At 44.4% G+C, this 20,617-nt stretch overlaps 1 protein-coding gene across 1 annotated transcript in view; it reads right to left on the bottom strand.

The window, feature by feature from the left end:
* Positions 1-5,213: 5,213 nt before the first annotated feature.
* Positions 5,214-20,617, bottom strand: part of LOC142194049 (coiled-coil domain-containing protein 63-like) — a 35,803-nt gene continuing 20,399 nt past the window's right edge. The window contains exons 10-12 of the mRNA XM_075263076.1: positions 11,985-12,068; positions 8,796-8,865; positions 5,214-5,283 (exon numbers count right to left, since the gene is read on the bottom strand). Coding sequence (XP_075119177.1) covers positions 5,214-5,283; positions 8,796-8,865; positions 11,985-12,068 — 224 coding nt within the window. The remainder of the gene's footprint in view (positions 5,284-8,795; positions 8,866-11,984; positions 12,069-20,617) is intronic.

The raw sequence follows: 20,617 nt of genomic DNA on the forward strand, positions 1-20,617 counted from the left end.
ATTGTAGCTAGCTGGAAGGCATGAAATGTGATCGTCACCCCAAGGCACTGAAAATAACCATAGAGGCTGCACATTAACACTTTTTTTGATGATGTACAGTAAAAAATGCTTAAAATGGGAATCCACTTTCCCTTAGTTCCTAAATACGCAGAAGTAATAATGCTCATATGACAGATCACATATACCTTTGGGGCCAGAAATGAAATTTCTTCAATTTGCTTCTATGAAAAAACATGGATGATACTGTACCTATGGTCATTGATATAAGCCTGTAGGATTAAAAGGCTTTCATTGATTCCTATGTCCCCCACTGGTCTCTACTTCATGGTACTTCTTGACCTACAGGAAATTATGGTCTCAGCCAGTTATTGGGTATCTGATAATTTTCTACATGTCTGGACACTAAACAGATCATAAGCAGGGACCAGTGAGTAACCCAGAAAGCAGCTTTGGATTACTTCTGGGGCATCTATTCTGGTTTTTGTTTCATGCCATTCTAACCCTATGAAAAATACTCGCTAGACAACCCATTTTATGTAGACTAGCGCTTCGGAAAAATTTGTAGCGCTGGTGGTGTATGTTTGCCAGGATACTCCCTCTCCTGAAAAGACCCCCGAATATAATAATAGTGTTTATGAGGCCAGTGGCGTCACTTACCGATCCCAGCCCCTGCCAGGATCAGTAAGTAAATAGGGCCCATTACCGGCTGGAGTAAGATTAAAAAAAAAAAAAAAAAAAAAACGCACCAGTAGCGGCTGTCACCGGGCCCCTAATGTCCCGGGTCATGTGGCAGCTGCGATCACTGATACCCCGGTAGTTACACCACTGTTCATGTATAAGGTAATGAAGATGATTGACTATATAATGATGGCAATCTCACTTTCGAAGCTGTAGTGGATGGTGAGATATGGAGCCTGAAAGTCAAATTGTTAACTTTTTGCTTGCAGTATTTAGCTATACCTGACAAACTGAGCAAGATACATGAAGCAATGTACTGGGTAAAGAGGTTGTCCCATTACCTATACTTATCTCTATCAACAGGACAGGGAATAAGTGCCCTATTGCTGGGGTCTTTTTCTGAAAGAAAGTCCCCATAAGGCCTCCTTTTGAATGGAGCACCAGTGCACTTGCATAACCAGCGCTCCATTCACCTCTACGGGGCTTTGGACGGTGCCATACATTACAGTTCCAGCAGCCCCATAGAAGTGAATTGAGTACTGCTCACACAAGAGCCCACTGGCCCTCTATTCACAAGGAAGCCTTAGGGCCCCTTCACACGGCGTATACGCTCACTGCTTTGGAGCGTGTAAACGTTCCGTAGCAGCGGCGTCTAAAAGCAGATCGCATTGATTTCTATGGGAGCCGGCATACGCGCGCTCGCCATAGAAATGAATGGGCTGCTTTTTCCATTCATTTCTATGGGGAGCGCGCGTCTGCCGGCTCCCATAGAAATCAATGGGAAGTGCTTTAGACGCCGCTGCTACGGAACGTTTACACGCTCCAAAGCAGTGAGCGTATACGCCGTGTGAAGGGGCCCTTAGAGGGACTTTCAATGGTGCAGCAGGAGGATCTGGGCAATGTATTAGATTTTTTTGTTTGAGGAATTATATTATTCTGTGAGTAGAGATGAGCAAGTAGTACTCGATCGAATCGATATTCGATCGAATACTACGGTATTCGAAATACTCGTACTCGATCGAGTACCACTCGCGATTCGAATGGAAAAGTTCAATGCAGAACCAGCATTGATTGGCCGAATGCTATATAGTCGGCCAATCAACGCTGGTTCTTCTCCTACCTTTAGAAGTCTTCTCCATGCAGCTTCCCCGCAGCGTCTTCTGGCTCTAAATTCACTCTGCCAGGCATCGGGCCTGGGCAGAGCCGACTGCACATGTAGTGCGGGCATGCGCAGTCGGCTCTGCCCAGACCCAATGCCTGGCAGAGTGAATGAAGAGCCAGAAGATGCCGCAGGGACGCTGCAAGCAGAAGACTTCTCAGAGGATCCAGCCCGACCCTCACTCGTGGACTTGGTAAGTATAATTTGATCAAACGTTGCCTACCCCTGAAACGAGCATTTTCCCCCCCATAGAGTATAATAGGGTTCGATATTCGATTTGAGTAGTTGAATATTGAGGGGCTACTCGAAACGAATATCGAACCTCGAACATTTTACTGTTCGCTCATCTCTATCTGTGAGGGCACTAGAATGGTGGACAATAGCTATATTGTAGGGTCACCAGCAGAAGGACATTATACTGTGGGGGCATCAGGAGGTGGATATTATAAGGTGGGGGAATATTACAGATGATACTATAAGATGGGGACATTTTCAGGGGGACACTGTAAGGTCAGGGGGAAAACTAAAAATCTAGTCTTTAGCTCCAAAATCACTTAAATTAAAGAGGTATTTCAGTTTCAGCAAGCATGTTATTTTTCTTGTGCAACGTAAACAATGTAATTTTCCAAATATACTTTCTGTATCATTTCCGTAATTGTTTGAAAACATTTGTATCAGATCTCCTGAAGTCTAACTTTTTTGGCTCTGTGATATTCACCTTAAATGACCTTACACCCAGCATGCCTTTGGTTATATTTAGTTGTAATCAGTGGCATAACTAAAGCCTTGTGGGCCCCAGTGCAAACCTTTGTCCGGGACCTCCTACCCCCGACAGTTATAGAGAATACGATGAGTGAGCAGTGCAGCATCTAGCATGCAAACAATACTGAGGCAGTATAATATGCTCCACAGAGGTCCCCACACAGTATTATTTGCTCTACAGTAACCCTTGGTCTTCTTCTGCCTGGCCACTGAGGCCATATGCCTGAGATGTCACTGCTGGGGCCAGTGATTGGACCTTAGTGGTCACGTGGGACGCGACGTCATTACAGCGGCGTGTCCCATGTGACTGCTGGCGCGCAATCACAGGCCCAAGCAAGTGACGTCGGGGGCGCATGACCTAAATCACAGGCTGGAAGAGCCCCAGAGAGGATGCTGGGCCCAGGAGAGGTGAGTATAAGTATTTTTTTCATTTTAGTCACCTCCCTGGGGAACAGGTTTTCCCCAACAGCTATCATGGCTTGGTCGTACTTCCTGCAACCGCAATCATTACACCATTGAGTCTGTTAGAAGATGCAGGGCAGCTCTTTTTATTTAGCTAGTAGTCTGCATGGTCTTAAATCAAAAAAAGGATCTAAGCACCCAACAAGTAAAAATTAATCTTCACGTGAACTGGATAAAGATTTATATATTGTAAGTATGGAATAAATTTAAGATTAACGCTGGATGGTCTCCAGCGACTTACATGCCATGAATCTATTATTATGTTCTTATACTTTGTACCAAATGCGTAAACTCTCACGAAACACAAAGAAAAAATTTGACTACATGATCATATAAGGACTGTCTCTATTGTAACATAGATTTGACACTTTTGTAGTAAAATTTGTGGTTATGGAACAATTACCATTACTATGTAGCAAATTAAAGAGTTTCCCAGCTAAATACATAGCAGAGGTTATGGACAGCACCACATTTATCATATGATGTATTATTTTTGGTCTAACCCCTCAAAGGCCAAAGAACATGAAATCACAGCCTGCACGTACAAATTACACATTCCCGTAGAGAAATAGAACACCCCACCATATTGTATATTACAAATATAATAATCTTTCAACACAAATGTTTGTAATGCAAAAAGAATGATCTAAGTGAGAAGAGATACCCTTCTATTTATCCGGTTTTTTTTTTAGTAGTCTTCTCAACCAGGACCTCCACAGTAGGAAAATGGGGACACGAGGGCCTCAACATAAGTGAAAGATCATGAAGAAATTACAAATATTGCTTAAAGAGTTTTTCTGGTTCCAAATAGATTTTTCATACTGATGACATAGCGACTTGGCAAGAAGCATAGTCTGATACTATTCAAGTAATAGGAGCAGAGCTGCATTGCCAGCAAAGCACTGTGCAGTAGACAAAGCTTCTGCTACTTACGTATGAGCAGACTGCACATATTCCCTATTCACCGAGGCAGCTTCCAGGACGTTGGACCCCCACAAATCAGATCAGATGATGACCCAGTGCTAGTGGATAGGTTAACAGTATGCAAAATATATTTTCAGACAGAAAAGCCCTTTAGGTTAAAATACCATGTTGCAGAAAAACTGTTTTTTTTTTGTAGCAGATTTTGCTGTATATTTTTAAAAGAAAAGTTAGCAATAGATTGACAAGTAGGTAGAAGAAAAAATTGCTTCTTAGGTTTTTCTCATTCCTTCTGTAGCCACTTCTAGGTTTGCTTCAAAACATGCAGTAAAATCTACAACAGACTTTTGCTGGAGACTTAGACCCAGTTCACATCTGCATTCGGTATTCTATTCCGGGAGTCCAATTGGGGACTTCCCGAACGGAATACCGAACGCATTGTCAAGCGGTGAGCACTGAAAGCACATGGACCCCATAGACTATATTGGGGTCCATGTACTTTCTGTGCGGTCTCCGCACGAGTCATGCAGAGAAGAAAGTAGTTCATGAAGTACTTCCCTCTCTGCATAACTTGTGCGGACACCGCATGGAAAACACACGGACCCCATTATAGTCTATGGGGTCAGTGTGCTTTCATAAGCTTACCGGTTGTCAATGCGTTCAGTATTCCGTTCGGGGGGGTCCCTATGCGGACTCCCCGAACAGAATACCGAATGCAGATGTGAACCAGGCCTCAATTGGTCTCCAGAAAATAAATCCCTCCACTACTTTAGACCACCAGGAAGCCAGAAGACATTTTTGACCACTTATACCACCAGGAAAACCTAAAAGGAATTCAAAGAAGCAAACCATATTCCCTCTACTACCTGTGTACGACGTGACCATCCCCTACTAACCTAGGTGATGGGACAAGTAGGTATTAGCCTCACCACTAGAGATGAGCGAGTAGTATTCAATCGTTTAACCCCTTGGTGTTCGGCCGATTACACACATTCCTATGCCAGCGAGGTGTTCGATTGAATACTACTTGCTCATCACTACTCACCGCACTACCACCAGAAAAAATGGTTAACTCCACAACTACAAAGGAACTGGCGTTAATCCCCTCACACTCTAAACCAACAGGAAAGTTGCTATTACCTTAAATTTAGTCTGAACTATTTTTGAACCATTTTCTATTGTGTTCCCGCTGAAGAAAACACAGTACATTTTAAATGACCCATTTTTTCATTTATGTGAAGTATCTGGCATCTGAACAAAAGCTGGTTGTGAAGACTTCATAGAGAACAGTTATATCAGTCCTGAAAAAAAGAATGCAAATTATGGGTTATAAGAATATGACCCATAATTTACCATACTTGAGAGTCATGATTAACAGCATCATTTTCCTTTTATCTTTAGTCTATATATACTATAAGAACCTATTGTAATGTTTAACCCTTAGCCGGCTGCCAACTACTTGAAACTCTCAGGTTTTAATTGATTCTCATTCAAAAATAATGGAAAACTACATAATTATTGCAAAAGTAAAGGATATTTGTTCTAGGCCATATAAATGGTGAATTTAGTAACAGAGTTTAAAAGGGAACTGTATGACTATTCACAATAATAAAAGTTAGGCCAGTGGCGTAACTAGGAATGGCGGGGCCCCGTGGCGAACTTTTGACATGGCCCACCCCCCTTCCTGACCGACACCAAAGACCCACCCCATTCCTGCGCACTCTATTATGCCCCATAGTGGCCCCTGCACACAGTAGTATGCCCCATAGTGGCCCCAGTACACAGTAGTATGTCCCATAGTGGCCCCAGTACAGAGTAGTATGTCCCATAGTGGCCCCAGTACACAGTAGTATGTCCCATAGTGGCCCCAGTACACAGTAGTATGTCCCATAGTGGCCCCTACACACAATAGTATGCCACATAGTGGCCCCAATACACAGTATTATGCCCCATAGTGGTCCCAGTACACAGTATTATGCCTCATAGTGGCCCCAGTACACAGTAGTATGACCTATACTGACCCCAGAGTATAATAATCGGAGACCCGGGAGGATAAAAACATTTTAAAAAACCGGTTACTTACCTATCTCCGCTGCAGTCTTCGGTGGTGTCGGCCATCTTTAATGACGTACTGAAGTGACATGACCTGGGATACAGGCCCAGGTCATATGATGTCAGGAACGGCACACAACTAGGCCTGAAGCCTGCCAGGAGCGTGGAAAGGTAAGTAACATGTATATTATGTTCCTTTACCTTACCGGGGCCTCTGATCATTATACTCGGGGGTCTGAAAAGACAATAGTGCTTGTGGGGCCCGCGGCGTCACTTACTGATCGTGGCCCCTGCCAGGATCGGTTAGTAAATAGGGCTTAATAGAGTTACTCCAGCCAGTAACGGCCTATTAAGAAATAAAAAAACCTCAGGGGTAGGGGCTGTCGCCAGGCCCCTAATGTCCTGGGCTCTGTGGCAGCCACCATCCCTGCTACCCCAGTGGCTATGCCACTGAGTTAGGCCTAAGGCCTTATTCACACAAAAGTGAAAAACAGCTGTTTGGTTGCCATTCCTCTGGATATGAATTGTAGGATGTTTGTTTTTTTTTGGTCTTAAAAAATGTGTTAGTATGTTAGGCCCCTTGCAGATGACCATGGTTGAGGTCAGTGTGCTATCCATGTATTTTACGGATAGCACACTGACCCATTCTTTTCTATGGGCCCGTACACACGACCGTGATTTGCAAATCCATCTTGAAGTCATTAAAAATTGGCCAATTGACTACAATGTGGGCCATGTGGTCTGTGAAACTCCGTCAAATTTACAACTTTTTCTTTTTTTGCACCACCCTCGCCACATTCCTGATAAGGGGCATAGTGAGGACATCTTAGATTTATTGGCATTTGCCTACAGACACCTGCAAGTGCTCCAACTCTCTCTGGAATTGCTGCCCCTATAGATGTGAACGACATTTACTGTCTGTACCTGCATCAGGACTCTATATAGTAACATCTGGATTTGTAGGCTGATTTGCATATCCAAAAAAAAGTGACTATGTCTGCATTGCTTCATCAGTTTCTGGCCACAAGGGTAATATTTATGACTCTAATATTAAATAGTCCTACATAGCACTATTATTGATTTGAGAGGAATTTTGTACCTGACAGATTCCCTTTAACCATTTTCCTTCATCCGCTGTAATTGTACGGCAGATGTGGGATAATATAAAAATAAGACCCGGTGCTAATGCCCATGATCAGTGCCCACACTGATCACAGGCATTAAGGCGCCGATAGCCTCGGTCATTACTGACTGAGGTATCATTTTCTGAGTGGTGCATGGGCACCACTATTTTGGGGAGGATCACCAGCGATCTGTCGCTATAACAGCCGGGAGCCTATTGAAGGCTCCCAGGCTTGTCTGGTATTCATTTGCCCACAATCAGGGTCTCTATCCCTAGAATACATATTAAACTAAAAAACATGTGAAACACATACACGTTAGATATCCCTGTGTCCAGAACCACCCGGTTTACAAACTTAAAAAAAATATTCTTTCTGCTGAATCCACTTATGGCTTTGATATCAAAAAGTACTTCCAAGAAAAAAAAATAAAAAATTAGGTATCACGGCAACCATGCATAACTCAGTTAATAAGTCTACTAACATGATGCGGGGTTTATTGCCAAACCAGTATTTCTATTCCAAAAAAGAAGAGATTCCTAGCTATGGACAGCACTGTTTCGGTCTTTTGGACCTTGCCAGCATAGCGCAAGGATACTAGTTTGGCAGAGGGAGAGACTATAGACCAGGGTCAGGGGATAATCATACACATTAGGGAGAGTGTGTGCCTACATAGGCGTACGGAGACTTACAAGTCATTCCTGCTCCGCTAGGGATTCTGGGTAAAAAATATGAAAATCTATTCTCCAGGATGTCATTAGGAGAACGGTGCCTCTGTATGCTACCCTCTAGGGGCAGCCCCCTTAACATCATGCATGACTCAGTTAATAAGTCTACTGACATGATGCGGGGTTTATTGCTAAACTAGTATTTCTATTCCAAAAGGAACAGATTCCCAGCTATGGACAGCAGTATCAATGCGATAATGGAAAAAAAATCAAAGGATCCAAATCAAATCCAAATGTTTTATCAGCACTATGCCATCCCTTCCCTAAAATGGTATCAATAAAAACTACACAACTTTAAAAAAATAAAAGAGCCCTTACACAGTTCTATAGATCAAAATAGTTACGGGAGTCAGAATATAGTAGTCCACATAAAAAAAATGTGAAAAGTTTTTAATTTTTTTAAAACTGTATTAAAAAATATATACATGTAGTATCAGTGCGATCATACTCATCTGCAAAATGCAAAGGTAATGTGTTATTTTTACCAGTGTGAATGCCATAAAAACAAAAACTATAAGAACATCTGTGGGTTTGGTTTTTTTTTTTTAATCAATTTCACCCTATTCATAGAGTGTTTCCAGTTTCCTAGTAGTTTGTAAATACAATTTGTCCTTCATTTCAAGCAAGGGAAAATTATAATGTTATGGCTTTTGGAAGGAGGGTAGTAAAAATGAAAATACAAAACAAAAAGTGCCAGGAAGGAGTTAAGCATATAATGTCCTACTACGTTCTAATGGTACAAAATGATGCACATTTACAATAATTACAGGAGTAAAATGTACACCATGTATTTTCCAGACGGCTCCCACAATGTATAGCTTTACTAGCAATACTTTATTCTACCATTAGCTACCTCAATGCCTGATAATTACTTAACCGCAATCCCAATTCCAGATTGTGAACACAAATTACGTATCAGAAACTTTTAGCTGATTCTGAATTCTTGTGGAATAATTTAGAATGTTTTTATTCAAAGATGTTTCTTTCAAATAAAGAGACATAACTTAGAATATTAGACGTGAAGTGTTGCCTTTTCCCATGTGTATTATTATAATAATATACTGCTGAGGTTACTATATATATATATATATATATATATATATATATATATATATATATATATATATATACAGTCCAGTCATATTAATGTGACCACCGCCTACTTTTGACATCAACGTTAAATAACTAATCGCAGAAGGGACGTGTCATCAGCCATCTGGGTGCACTCATCACTGTGGAAGGCACGATGGATCATCACAAGTATGCATCTATCCTTGCGGACCATGTTCACCCCTACATGCGAATTGTTTTTCCTCAGGATGATGGCATCTACCAGAAGGACAATGTGACGTGTCATAAAGCTCGCAGTGTATGTGCGTGGTTCGAGGGGCACCAGGATGAGTTTACTGTACTCCCTTGGCCAGCAAATTCCCTTGAACCCAATTGAGAAACTGTGGGACCACCTCGATCGGGTTGTTCGCACCATGTATGCTCAACCGCATAACCTAGTGCAGCTGGCCACGGCACTGGAGTCGGCATGGCTCAACATCCCAGTGATCATCATCACAACATCCCCTCTCTTCCTGCACGTCAAGATGTTGCCATACAAACTAAAGGGAGTCTGTTATCTGTTATAACCCCTCAGCACCTCTGACAATTCAATATGGAAGATAGGGAGAGATGTGTAAATATATATTGGATATTGGTTAAGCAGGCTGCTTGACCGAGAAATCCATGTCTTAATGTCAGAGGCGCCAAGTTCCCAGGAGGTAGCTAGTCTGTGTTATACTTTCCAACATTCAGTTACTCACTCCAGGAGATAAAATTTTTTGGTCAAAGTCATGTCCCATATGGGTGTTGCCACACTTCTTCTGACCATCATCACACTTTTTTCTATATTTGCTGACCACACCTACTTTTGTACATAACTGACACATAAAGGGGCCAAGTAACATATAAAGTGAATGCTTACCATGCAGCCCTGGAGATTTCCCTGCTATTCTGACAGTCTTGCAGGTCGCCCTTTTATTCCCAAAGGTTCTGGAAGAGTTGGGAAGTATGGTCTATGCATAGCTCACAATCGTCCCGGATCCGGCGGGACTGTCCATATTTTAGACTGCTGTCCTGCCGTGCCGGACGGCTTACAGCCTGTCCCGCTATGCCCCTGTAGTGTTATCTTCATTAACAAACTTTGCCCGATCACCACCAGCTCTTATCCCCAGGGTAAAAGCTAAATACTTTACTCCTGTAAGGACCTTCTGCCATCAGACGGCCATGTGACTGGGTAGGCATGTTTTTGCTTGGAAGAAGATCCTTCCACATGAAGAAAAGTTGTATCCGATGCAGTGAAGAAAAATGGAGAAATGTGAGGTGCATGGTATATTGTTGGGGGGGATGTGGGGTGCAGAGTGTACAGTGAGTGGAGGTGAGAGATGTGGGGTGCAGGGTGTACTTGGGGGGGGGGAAATGTGGGGTGCAAAGCGTACAGTAAGTGGGGGGAGAGATGTGATGTGTATGGTTTACTGTGTGGGGGGGGAGATGTGGGGTGCATGGTGTACTGTGTGAGGGGGAGATGTGGGGTGCAGGGCGTACTGTGTGGGGGGAGATGTGGGGTGCATGGCATAATAGTGGTCCTTGGAGTGCTTCTGGCATCTAAGGGGGTCATTCTGGCATCTAAAGGGGGGGCAGCAGTCCTTTAGGTGCTTCTGGCATGTAATTGGAGCAGGGGTCCTCGGGGTGCTGTTGGCATCTAAGGGGGGCTGCTGGCATGGTTAGGGGGCAGGGGTCCTTGAGATGCTTCTAGTATCTAAAGGGTGGAGGCAGTGGTCCTTGGGGTGCTGCTAGCATCTAAGGGGGAGTCCTTCTGGCATCTAAAGGGGGGCCAGCAATCCTTTAGGTGCTTTTGGCATGAATAGGGGTTAGGGATCCTTGAGATGCTGCTGGCATTTAAAGGGTGTGGGTGGAGGCTGGGATCCTTGTGGCACTGTTGGTATCTAAGAGGGGGGAAAGGGGTCTTTGTTGTGCTGCTGGCATCTAAGGGGGGAAGGTGCCGTTGGCATCATAATATGGGGGCATGTGAATTCACAGTGCTTCTGGCATCTAAAGGGATCTTTGTGGTGCTGCTGACATCATGTGATGGGGAATGGGTGCTTCTGGCTTTTTAAGGGGGGCATGGGTCTTCTGGGTGCTGTTGGCATCTAAGGGGGATGCTGCTGGCATGGATAGGGGGCAGCAGTCCCTGGTGAGCTTCTGGCAACTAAAGGGGGTGGAGACACAGGTCCCTGGGGTGCCACTGCCATCTAACTATGGGAACATGTGTCCTTCATGTGCATCTGGCATTTAAACGGGGCAGGGGTCATTGTGGTGATGCTGGCAAGAAATGGGAGGGCAGGGTCTCTGGAGGGCTGCTGTGTGTGTCTGTGTGGGACTGATTTTGTGTGTGGGGTTCCAGGAGTATTGCTTGTGTAAGAGATGGTTCTGGAGGTGGTCCTAGGGTACTGCCACCTGTGTGCATGTTTGGGGGTCCTTTGGGTGCTACCTTTGTTTGAGGAGGTGCTGGTGGTGGTCCCGTGGGCACTTCCAGCTGTGTACATATGATGTAGGATCCGAGGGGTTATGCCTTGTAGTGTGCAGGTCCCTGGGGTACTACATTCATGTAAGTGGGGGGTTCCTGTGGTGCTGCCTGTGTGTGTGCGGGGGTTGCTGGTGGTGGTCCCTGGGGTACTGCCTGTGTATTAGTGGGGTCGAGCCCCTGAGGTCTTTGCCACCTATGTGTTGGGAGGAGAGCGGCTGCCCCCGATGTGCTGTGGGTCTGGATGGGGGCTTCCAGCCCCTGGGGATCTGCCGCCTGTGTGCTGGAGGAAGACTGATCCATGGGGCTTCCGCCTGTATGCTGTAAAGATCTTGGCCTTGGTGAGCTGCTTCCTATGTGCTGTTCACTTATTGTTAGACATAGACCCTAATGTGTTTAAATAGGAAACTCTGCCTCTGTACGCAGTACAGTATAGGGACACATGTCAAGGTAAATTATTTTAATTTTTATTGCAGCAACTCTGTACTTATCCACTTGTTCCTTATTTATTTAGACTGTTTCTCATTTACGTGTCTCTTTTTCTTGGCCTTCTGTTCTCTGATGATCATGTAGAACTTTTTTCGGTAGCTCTTCAAATCCCAGGACTTCAACAACTTGAAAAAAAATACATGAAAAATATCATTAATACAGATACTAAAGAGCGTCTGATCCAATAATTTCCTCCAGTCAAGCACAGTACTTGACTATGTTGAGCTCTCCCATACAGAATGTATACAGAAGCGGGGTACATGCTTGGCCTGCAGATCCACAGAACGGGAGACCCAAGGCCCCATTTTCCAAACTGGTGGAGGTCCCAGTGGTCGGAGCCCCATCAATCATAAAGTTATCCCCAGTTCTACCAATAGGAGATAACTTTATAACTTGGTACAGACCCTTTAACTTATCACTAATTCACAGGATGGGGTGAAGCTGTCATTTTGTGAGAAGCCCTTTAATTTTTTCTCGTTGCCAGGTTTCTCCACAAATTTAGCACATTAATGACTTCCCTGCTTTGTTTATTCCTGACATACAGATTAATTTTTTGCCCATTTAAGTGTCTTCAATGTAAGGAATTTTCATTTTGTAACGTTTTCACATCTTCTGTTACAATATTTAAAAAAACAAATCTATAACCTATCATTTTCTTTAGGCCACAATTATAACTATTAGAGATGAGCGAGTACTATTCGAAACGGCCGTTTCAAATAGCACGCACCCATAGGAATGAATGGAAGCAGCTGGCGCGCAGACTTTGCCGGCCGCTTAACCCCCTGCGTGCCGGCTGCGTCCATTCATTCCTACGGGTGCGTACTATTCGTAACGGGTGTTTTGAATAGTACTCGCTCATCTCTAATAACTATTATTAGAGATGAGCGAACAGTGTTCTATCGAACTCATGTTCGATCGGATATTAGGCTGTTCGGCATGTTCGAATCGAATCGAACACCGCGTGGTAAAGTGCGCCATTACTCGATTCCCCTCCCACCTTCCCTGGCGCCTTTTTTGCTCCAATAACAGCACAGGGTAGGTGGGACAGGAACTACGACACCGGTGACGTTGAAAAAAGTAGGCAAAACCCATTGGCTGCCGAAAACATGTGACCTCTAATTTAAAAGAACAGCGCCGCCCAGCTTCGCGTCATTCTGAGCTTGCAATTCACCGAGGACGGAGGTTTCCGTCCAGTTAGCTAGGGGTTAGATTCTGGGTAGGCAGGGACAGGCTAGGATAGGAAGGAGAAGACAACCAACAGCTCTTATAAGAGCTAAATTCCAGGGAGAAGCTTGTCAGTGTAACGTGGCACTGACGGGCTCAATCGCCGCAACCCAGCTTTCCCAGGATCCTGAATGGAATACACTGTCAGTGTATTCCCGTATACCCGATATATACCACCGATACCCGTTCCAACGGTGTGCCCCCCCACCTTCACCCCAGAAATACCCTGCAAGTCCCCTAGCAATAGGATTGGGGCTATATACACCCACTATTTTTGCTACTGCCATATAGTGCCATTGTCTCACTGGGAATTCAAAGAATATATTGGGCTTACATATAACTTCAATTCCAGGGAGAAGCTTGTCAGTGTAACGTGGCACTGACGGGCTCAATCGCCGCAACCCAGCTTTCCCAGGATCCTGAATGGAACACACTGACAGTGTATTCCCGTATACCCCATATATACACCCCAAATCCCCGTTCCAACGGTGTGCCCCCCCACCTTCACCTCAGAAATACCCTGCAAGTCCCCTAGCAATAGAATTGGGGCTATATACACCCACAATTTTTGCTACTGGTATATAGTGCCATTGTCTGACTGGGAATTCAAAGAATATATTGGGGTGACGTGCACCCACAATTTTTGCTACTGCTATACAGTGCCATTGTCTCACTGGGAATTCAAAGAATATATGGGGGTTATGTGCACCCACAATTTTTAATACTGGTATACAGTGCCATTGTCTGACTGGGAATTCAAAGAATATATGGGGGTTACGTGCACCCACAATTTTTAATACTGCTATACAGTGCCATTGTCTGACTGGGAATTCAAAGAATATATGGGGGTTACGTGCACCCACAATTTTTAATACTGCTATACAGTGCCATTGTCTGACTGGGAATTCAAAGAATATATGGGGGTTACGTGCACCCACAATTTTTAATACTGCTATACAGTTCCTTTGTCTCACTGGGAATTCAAAGAATATATGGGGGTTATGTGCACCCACAATTTTTAATACTGGTATACAGTGCCATTGTCTGACTGGGAATTCAAAGAATATATGGGGGTTATGTGCACCCACAATTTTTACTACTGGTATACAGTGCCATTGTCTGACTGGGAATTCAAAGAATATATGGGGGTTATGTGCACCCACAATTTTTAATACTGGTATATAGTGCCATTGTCTGACTGGGAATTCAAAGAATATATGGGGGTTACGTGCACCCACAATTTTTACTACTGGTATACAGTGCCATTGTCTCACTGGGAATTCAAAGAATATATGGGGGTTATGTGCACCCACAATTTTTACTACTGGTATACAGTGCCATTGTCTGACTGGGAATTCAAAGAATATATGGGGGTTATGTGCACCCACAATTTTTAATACTGGTATATAGTGCCATTGTCTGACTGGGAATTCAAAGAATATATGGGGGTTACGTGCACCCACAATTTTTACTACTGGTATACAGTGCCATTGTCTGACTGGGAATTCAAAGAATATATGGGGGTTACGTGCACCCACAATTTTTAATACTGCTATACAGTTCCATTGTCTCACTGGGAATTCAAAGAATATATGGGGGTTATGTGCACCCACAATTTTTAATACTGGTATACAGTGCCATTGTCTGACTGGGAATTCAAAGAATATATGGGGGTTACGTGCACCCACAATTTTTAATACTGCTATACAGTTCCATTGTCTCACTGGGAATTCAAAGAATATATGGGGGTTATGTGCACCCACAATTTTTAATACTGGTATATAGTGCCATTGTCTGACTGGGAATTCAAAGAATATATGGGGGTTACGTGCACCCACAATTTTTGCTACTGCTATACAGTTCCATTGTCTCACTGGGAATTCAAAGAATATATGGGGGTTATGTGCACCCACAATTTTTAATACTGGTATACAGTGCCATTGTCTGACTGGGAATTCAAAGAATATATGGGGGTTATGTGCACCCACAATTTTTAATACTGGTATACAGTGCCATTGTCTGACTGGGAATTCAAAGAATATATGGGGGTTACGTGCACCCACAATTTTTAATACTGCTATACAGTTCCTTTGTCTCACTGGGAATTCAAAGAATATATGGGGGTTATGTGCACCCACAATTTTTAATACTGGTATACAGTGCCATTGTCTGACTGGGAATTCAAAGAATATATGGGGGTTATGTGCACCCACAATTTTTAATACTGGTATACAGTGCCATTGTCTGACTGGGAATTCAAAGAATATATGGGGGTTATGTGCACCCACAATTTTTAATACTGGTATACAGTGCTATTGTCTGACTGGGAATTCAAAGAATATATTGGGGTTATGTGCACCCACAATTTTTACTACTGGTATATAGTGCCATTGTCTGACTGGGAATTCAAAGAATATATGGGGGTTATGTGCACCCACAATTTTTAATACTGGTATACAGTGCCATTGTCTGACTGGGAATTCAAAGAATATATTGGGGTTATGTGCACCCACAATTTTTACTACTGGTATATAGTGCCATTGTCTGACTGGGAATTCAAAGAATATATGGGGGTTATGTGCACCCACAATTTTTAATACTGGTATACAGTGCCATTGTCTGACTGGGAATTCAAAGAATATATGGGGGTTACGTGCACCCACAATTTTTAATACTGCTATACAGTTCCTTTGTCTCACTGGGAATTCAAAGAATATATGGGGGTTATGTGCACCCACAATTTTTACTACTGGTATACAGTGCCATTGTCTGACTGGGAATTCAAAGAATATATTGGGGTTATGTGCACCCACAATTTTTACTACTGGTATATAGTGCCATTGTCTGACTGGGAATTCAAAGAATATATGGGGGTTATGTGCACCCACAATTTTTACTACTGGTATACAGTGCCATTGTCTGACTGGGAATTCAAAGAATATATGGGGGTTACGTGCACCCACAATTTTTAATACTGCTATACAGTTCCTTTGTCTCACTGGGAATTCAAAGAATATATGGGGGTTATGTGCACCCACAATTTTTACTACTGGTATACAGTGCCATTGTCTGACTGGGAATTCAAAGAATATATTGGGGTTATGTGCACCCACAATTTTTACTACTGGTATACAGTGCCATTGTCTGACTGGGAATTCAAAGAATATATGGGGGTTACGTGCACCCACAATTTTTAATACTGCTATACAGTTCCTTTGTCTCACTGGGAATTCAAAGAATATATGGGGGTTATGTGCACCCACAATTTTTAATACTGGTATACAGTGCCATTGTCTGACTGGGAATTCAAAGAATATATTGGGGTTATGTGCACCCACAATTTTTACTACTGGTATATAGTGCCATTGTCTGACTGGGAATTCAAAGAATATATGGGGGTTATGTGCACCCACAATTTTTAATACTGGTATACAGTGCCATTGTCTGACTGGGAATTCAAAGAATATATTGGGGTTATGTGCACCCACAATTTTTACTACTGGTATATAGTGCCATTGTCTGACTGGGAATTCAAAGAATATATGGGGGTTATGTGCACCCACAATTTTTAATACTGGTATACAGTGCCATTGTCTGACTGGGAATTCAAAGAATATATGGGGGTTACGTGCACCCACAATTTTTAATACTGCTATACAGTTCCTTTGTCTCACTGGGAATTCAAAGAATATATGGGGGTTATGTGCACCCACAATTTTTAATACTGGTATACAGTGCCATTGTCTGACTGGGAATTCAAAGAATATATGGGGGTTATGTGCACCCACAATTTTTAATACTGGTATACAGTGCCATTGTCTCACTGGGAATTCCACAAATAATTTGGGGATTCATTCACCCTACATCTCAGGCTCTTGCCATATTCACCCAGGTTGTCAGTGCTGCACCAGCTCGTTCCCAGACAGCTCGGCCCGAAAAACACGTTACCTATATAGAGGATTTGGACAATGAAGACAACATGTTCTAAATCTAATGTCTGCACCTTCTCCAGAATTAAAATAAAGGCAGCGTTTAACTTTCAAATAGCACTGCACAAAGGAAGAGCTTATCAGCTTGTCTCATGACATGCTACTGAAAAGTTTCATTTGTGTATCTTAATGTAAATATAGTTGTATAAGCTTTTTGGGTTTTAGGCACTGCCAAGTTATTTATTACCACCCGCTCCCTTATAATGATGATGACGCCAAAGTCACTGTGGGTGTTCAGAGCTCACAGCTTTGGGTGACATTTGTCTTGCTCTCTGTCGGTACCAGCTGTCTTTTTGGATACCGTAAAGTTATGTTGACTTTATTAACAGCTTATAGAAGCTTTAGCCAGGTTGTGACGGTGTGTAACCCTAACAACACTAAGTGGGATACACATTAATAGTCAGTCTATGTACGCTAAACGTATCACTGAAGTAATTTTTTTTCCCTCTCCCCTAATATAAGAAAGGAACAGACATTAGACCTAGACCGGGGTTCGAGGCTTGAAAAAATCCAGTATTATTTGTTCTTCATGATGTGAAATATGTGTTGAAAAGCAACCCAAGATGAAGTCAGCCATGTGTGCCAGTGTGTTACTTGGCATGCCTTTGCTGGCCCCAACTGTAAGGGTCACTCTCCATTTCCTCCATTTTCCACTCCCCTTCACACCATTTGTGGTGAAGCAATGGGATGCACTGAAGTGCACCCTCTAGCCTCGTGTGGGATAGGGACATCAGATGCCACTCCAACCCCCTCGTCTTCCTCCGCCAGCCAACGGTGCGAAGATGAGAGGAGTGTGCTCTGAATGTTTTCTGCCTAGCAGAGGCTAGTTCTCACTTACGAAAATGGCCCCACTTTGACCTGTATATCAGGCACAATGGTGTAGGTTTCAAAGAAACATGGCACCAACAAGTTGGAAAACGTGGGCCATGCGTGGACCGTGTTTGAGTCTGGCAAGCTCCAGATCTGCTACCAGGTTCCAGCCATTATCACAGGCGCAAAAATGCCAGGCCCCAGGTGTAGCAGGGAAAAAAAAATGCCATCTCAGCCAGGATGGCATCCCTGACCTCGGAGGCACTGTGCTGTCTGTCCCCCAAGCTGATCAGTTTCAGCACGGCCTACTGACATCTCCCCATGCCAGTGTTACAGTGTTTTCCGCTAGTAGCTGGGGTGGAGGTTGCAGCTTCGTAGGGTTTCAGTCTACTCCTGCCATGAATTTTGGCCTGGGAGAGGAGATAGGCCACCCCAGTTTGCACCCGGGGAACAGACTCCACCACATTCACCCTGCCTGTCATTAAAGATAAGCACTGCAGCATCCCTGACCACAGGCGCTTGTCCATGTGTCGGTGGTCAAGTGGACCTTGCAGCAAAGCGCAGAGCTCTGGGCCCGACTGATGTTATGGGACACATGCAGGCGCAAGGCAGAGACAGCACACCAAGAGAAGTAGTAACGGCTAGGCCCAGCATAGGGAGGTGCCCCAGCTGCCATCTGCTGACGGAAGGCCTGGGTCTCCAGAAGCATAAACAAACACCAACATCTCCAGGGCCAGCAGTTTATCGATGAGGCTGTTACAGGCTTGGGCATGGGGGTGGGTTGTATTGTACTTCTGCCTGCAATGAAAAGCTTGGGAAATGTGGAGTGGCTGGGAAGAGGCGCATGATGGTGCAGGCCAAAAGGGCGCATGAGGGTGAACTCCCCAATGTGTCAGAGATAGGTGTGTAGGTGTCCTTGCATCATATACTTGCACCATATTTGGCTTTGGAAGTTAATTTTGTGCCAAAAAGTGGTTAAGACAGCGATCCCTCAGCTACTCCCGTTACACTGTCTATTGAAGTTACCATCTGTGGAAGTGGACCACCATTTCTAAGATCCCAAAGGAAGCAGGCAAGAGATGTGCAGTTCAGAAAAAAAGATGAGAAAATAAGTTTAGGCTGTAGAGCACAGAGGGATCGGAGAGGACAGAGCTGGTGTCGGCCAGGTATTCCCACAACATGCGCCTATACTTGTCCCTCCTGGTGACACTAGGCCCCTGAGTGGCAGTAATTTGTCCAGGGGGGCCATTAACGTGTTCCAGACCTAGGAATAAGTCTTCCAACAGGGTAGAGTTTTGCATGCCTTTGCTTCTACCCACTGTTTTTGCTGCTTAGCTTCCCTCCACATCTACTCTGCTTTCACCCCTAAACATCACCCCAGTTTATGCCTTTGCTTCTACCCAGGTTTTTTGTTGATTTAGCTTCCCTCTACATCTACACTGCTTTAGCCCCTAGACATCACCCCTGTCCATGTGGGGTCGGTGGCCTCGTCATCCACCAACTCCTCTTCCAATTGCGCACTGCCCCCTTACTGCAAACCGCACATGACCACAGCTTGCCTTGATGGCAACTGTGTCTCATGATCCCCACTTAGGTCCAGACAAGTCGGTGGCGGGTCCAAAACCCCAAAATTGGAAGGAAATGGCAGATGCTGCAGTATTTCTAACACCTGTTCCTGGTGCTCGGGCCTGGTCTGTGTTGTACCCTGCACCCTGCTTAACGCATCTGCCATATCCGAAGTTGTGCTGAGCGCATGCTAATGTTTTGTGTCCAGTGCAATGGATGGGATGGGATTTCACATAAGTCTGCCACCCATGGCCACTCATGGTTGAGCAACTGAGGGAGTTGACTTTGACGAACCCGAGGGTTTTGGAGTTGGAACTACATCAAAGGTCTGTGCTGCTCACACACTCTGCTCAACACATGATATGTTTAGTGCCAGCAGTGTGGAGACGTCGCACAACAGCCGTTGTTCCAGCAGGTACAGGCGTTGTAGGAGTGCATAGAGGCTAGCAGCGGCAACTATACACTTTAAAAACTATCCGCACAAGCGCCACACTTTCACCAGTAGCTCAGGAACATTGGGGTACCTTTTTCAAAAGATTAGCAGCAATGAGTTAAAAACGTGGCCCAGGCATGGAATATGTTGCAGGCTGCCAAGCTACAGAGCCAATCCCAGGTTACGGCCATTATCACACATGACAACATGCCTGGGCCCAGGTGCAGTGGCAAAAACCACATTGCCGTCTCATCGAGGATGGCATGACTCACTTTGTAGGCAGTGTGCTGTCTGGCCCCCAAGCTGATGAGCTTCAGCACGGCCCGCTGACGTCTCCCCACACCAGTGTTGCAGCGTTTCCAGCTCGTAGCTGGGGTCAATTTAACAGCGGAGGAGGGTGGTGTTTCAGCCCTCCTCCCAGGAATGTTGTGTGGGGAGACAAGTCAGGCCACCACATTTTGCGACCCGGTCCACGCCTCAACTACATTCAACCACTGTGCCCAAATTGAAAGGTAGCGTCCCTGTCCGCATGCACTTGTCCATTCGTAACTGGTCACATGGAACTTTAGGGCTAAGCGCTGAATTTAGGGACCGCCTCATGTTTGGGGGAAAGTGCTGGTGTGGACGGCACAGTGCGGTGGCGCAGTAGACA

This window comes from Leptodactylus fuscus, chromosome 2 (assembly GCF_031893055.1).
Source record: "Leptodactylus fuscus isolate aLepFus1 chromosome 2, aLepFus1.hap2, whole genome shotgun sequence".
In the NCBI taxonomy this organism is placed as follows: Eukaryota; Metazoa; Chordata; class Amphibia; order Anura; family Leptodactylidae; genus Leptodactylus; species Leptodactylus fuscus.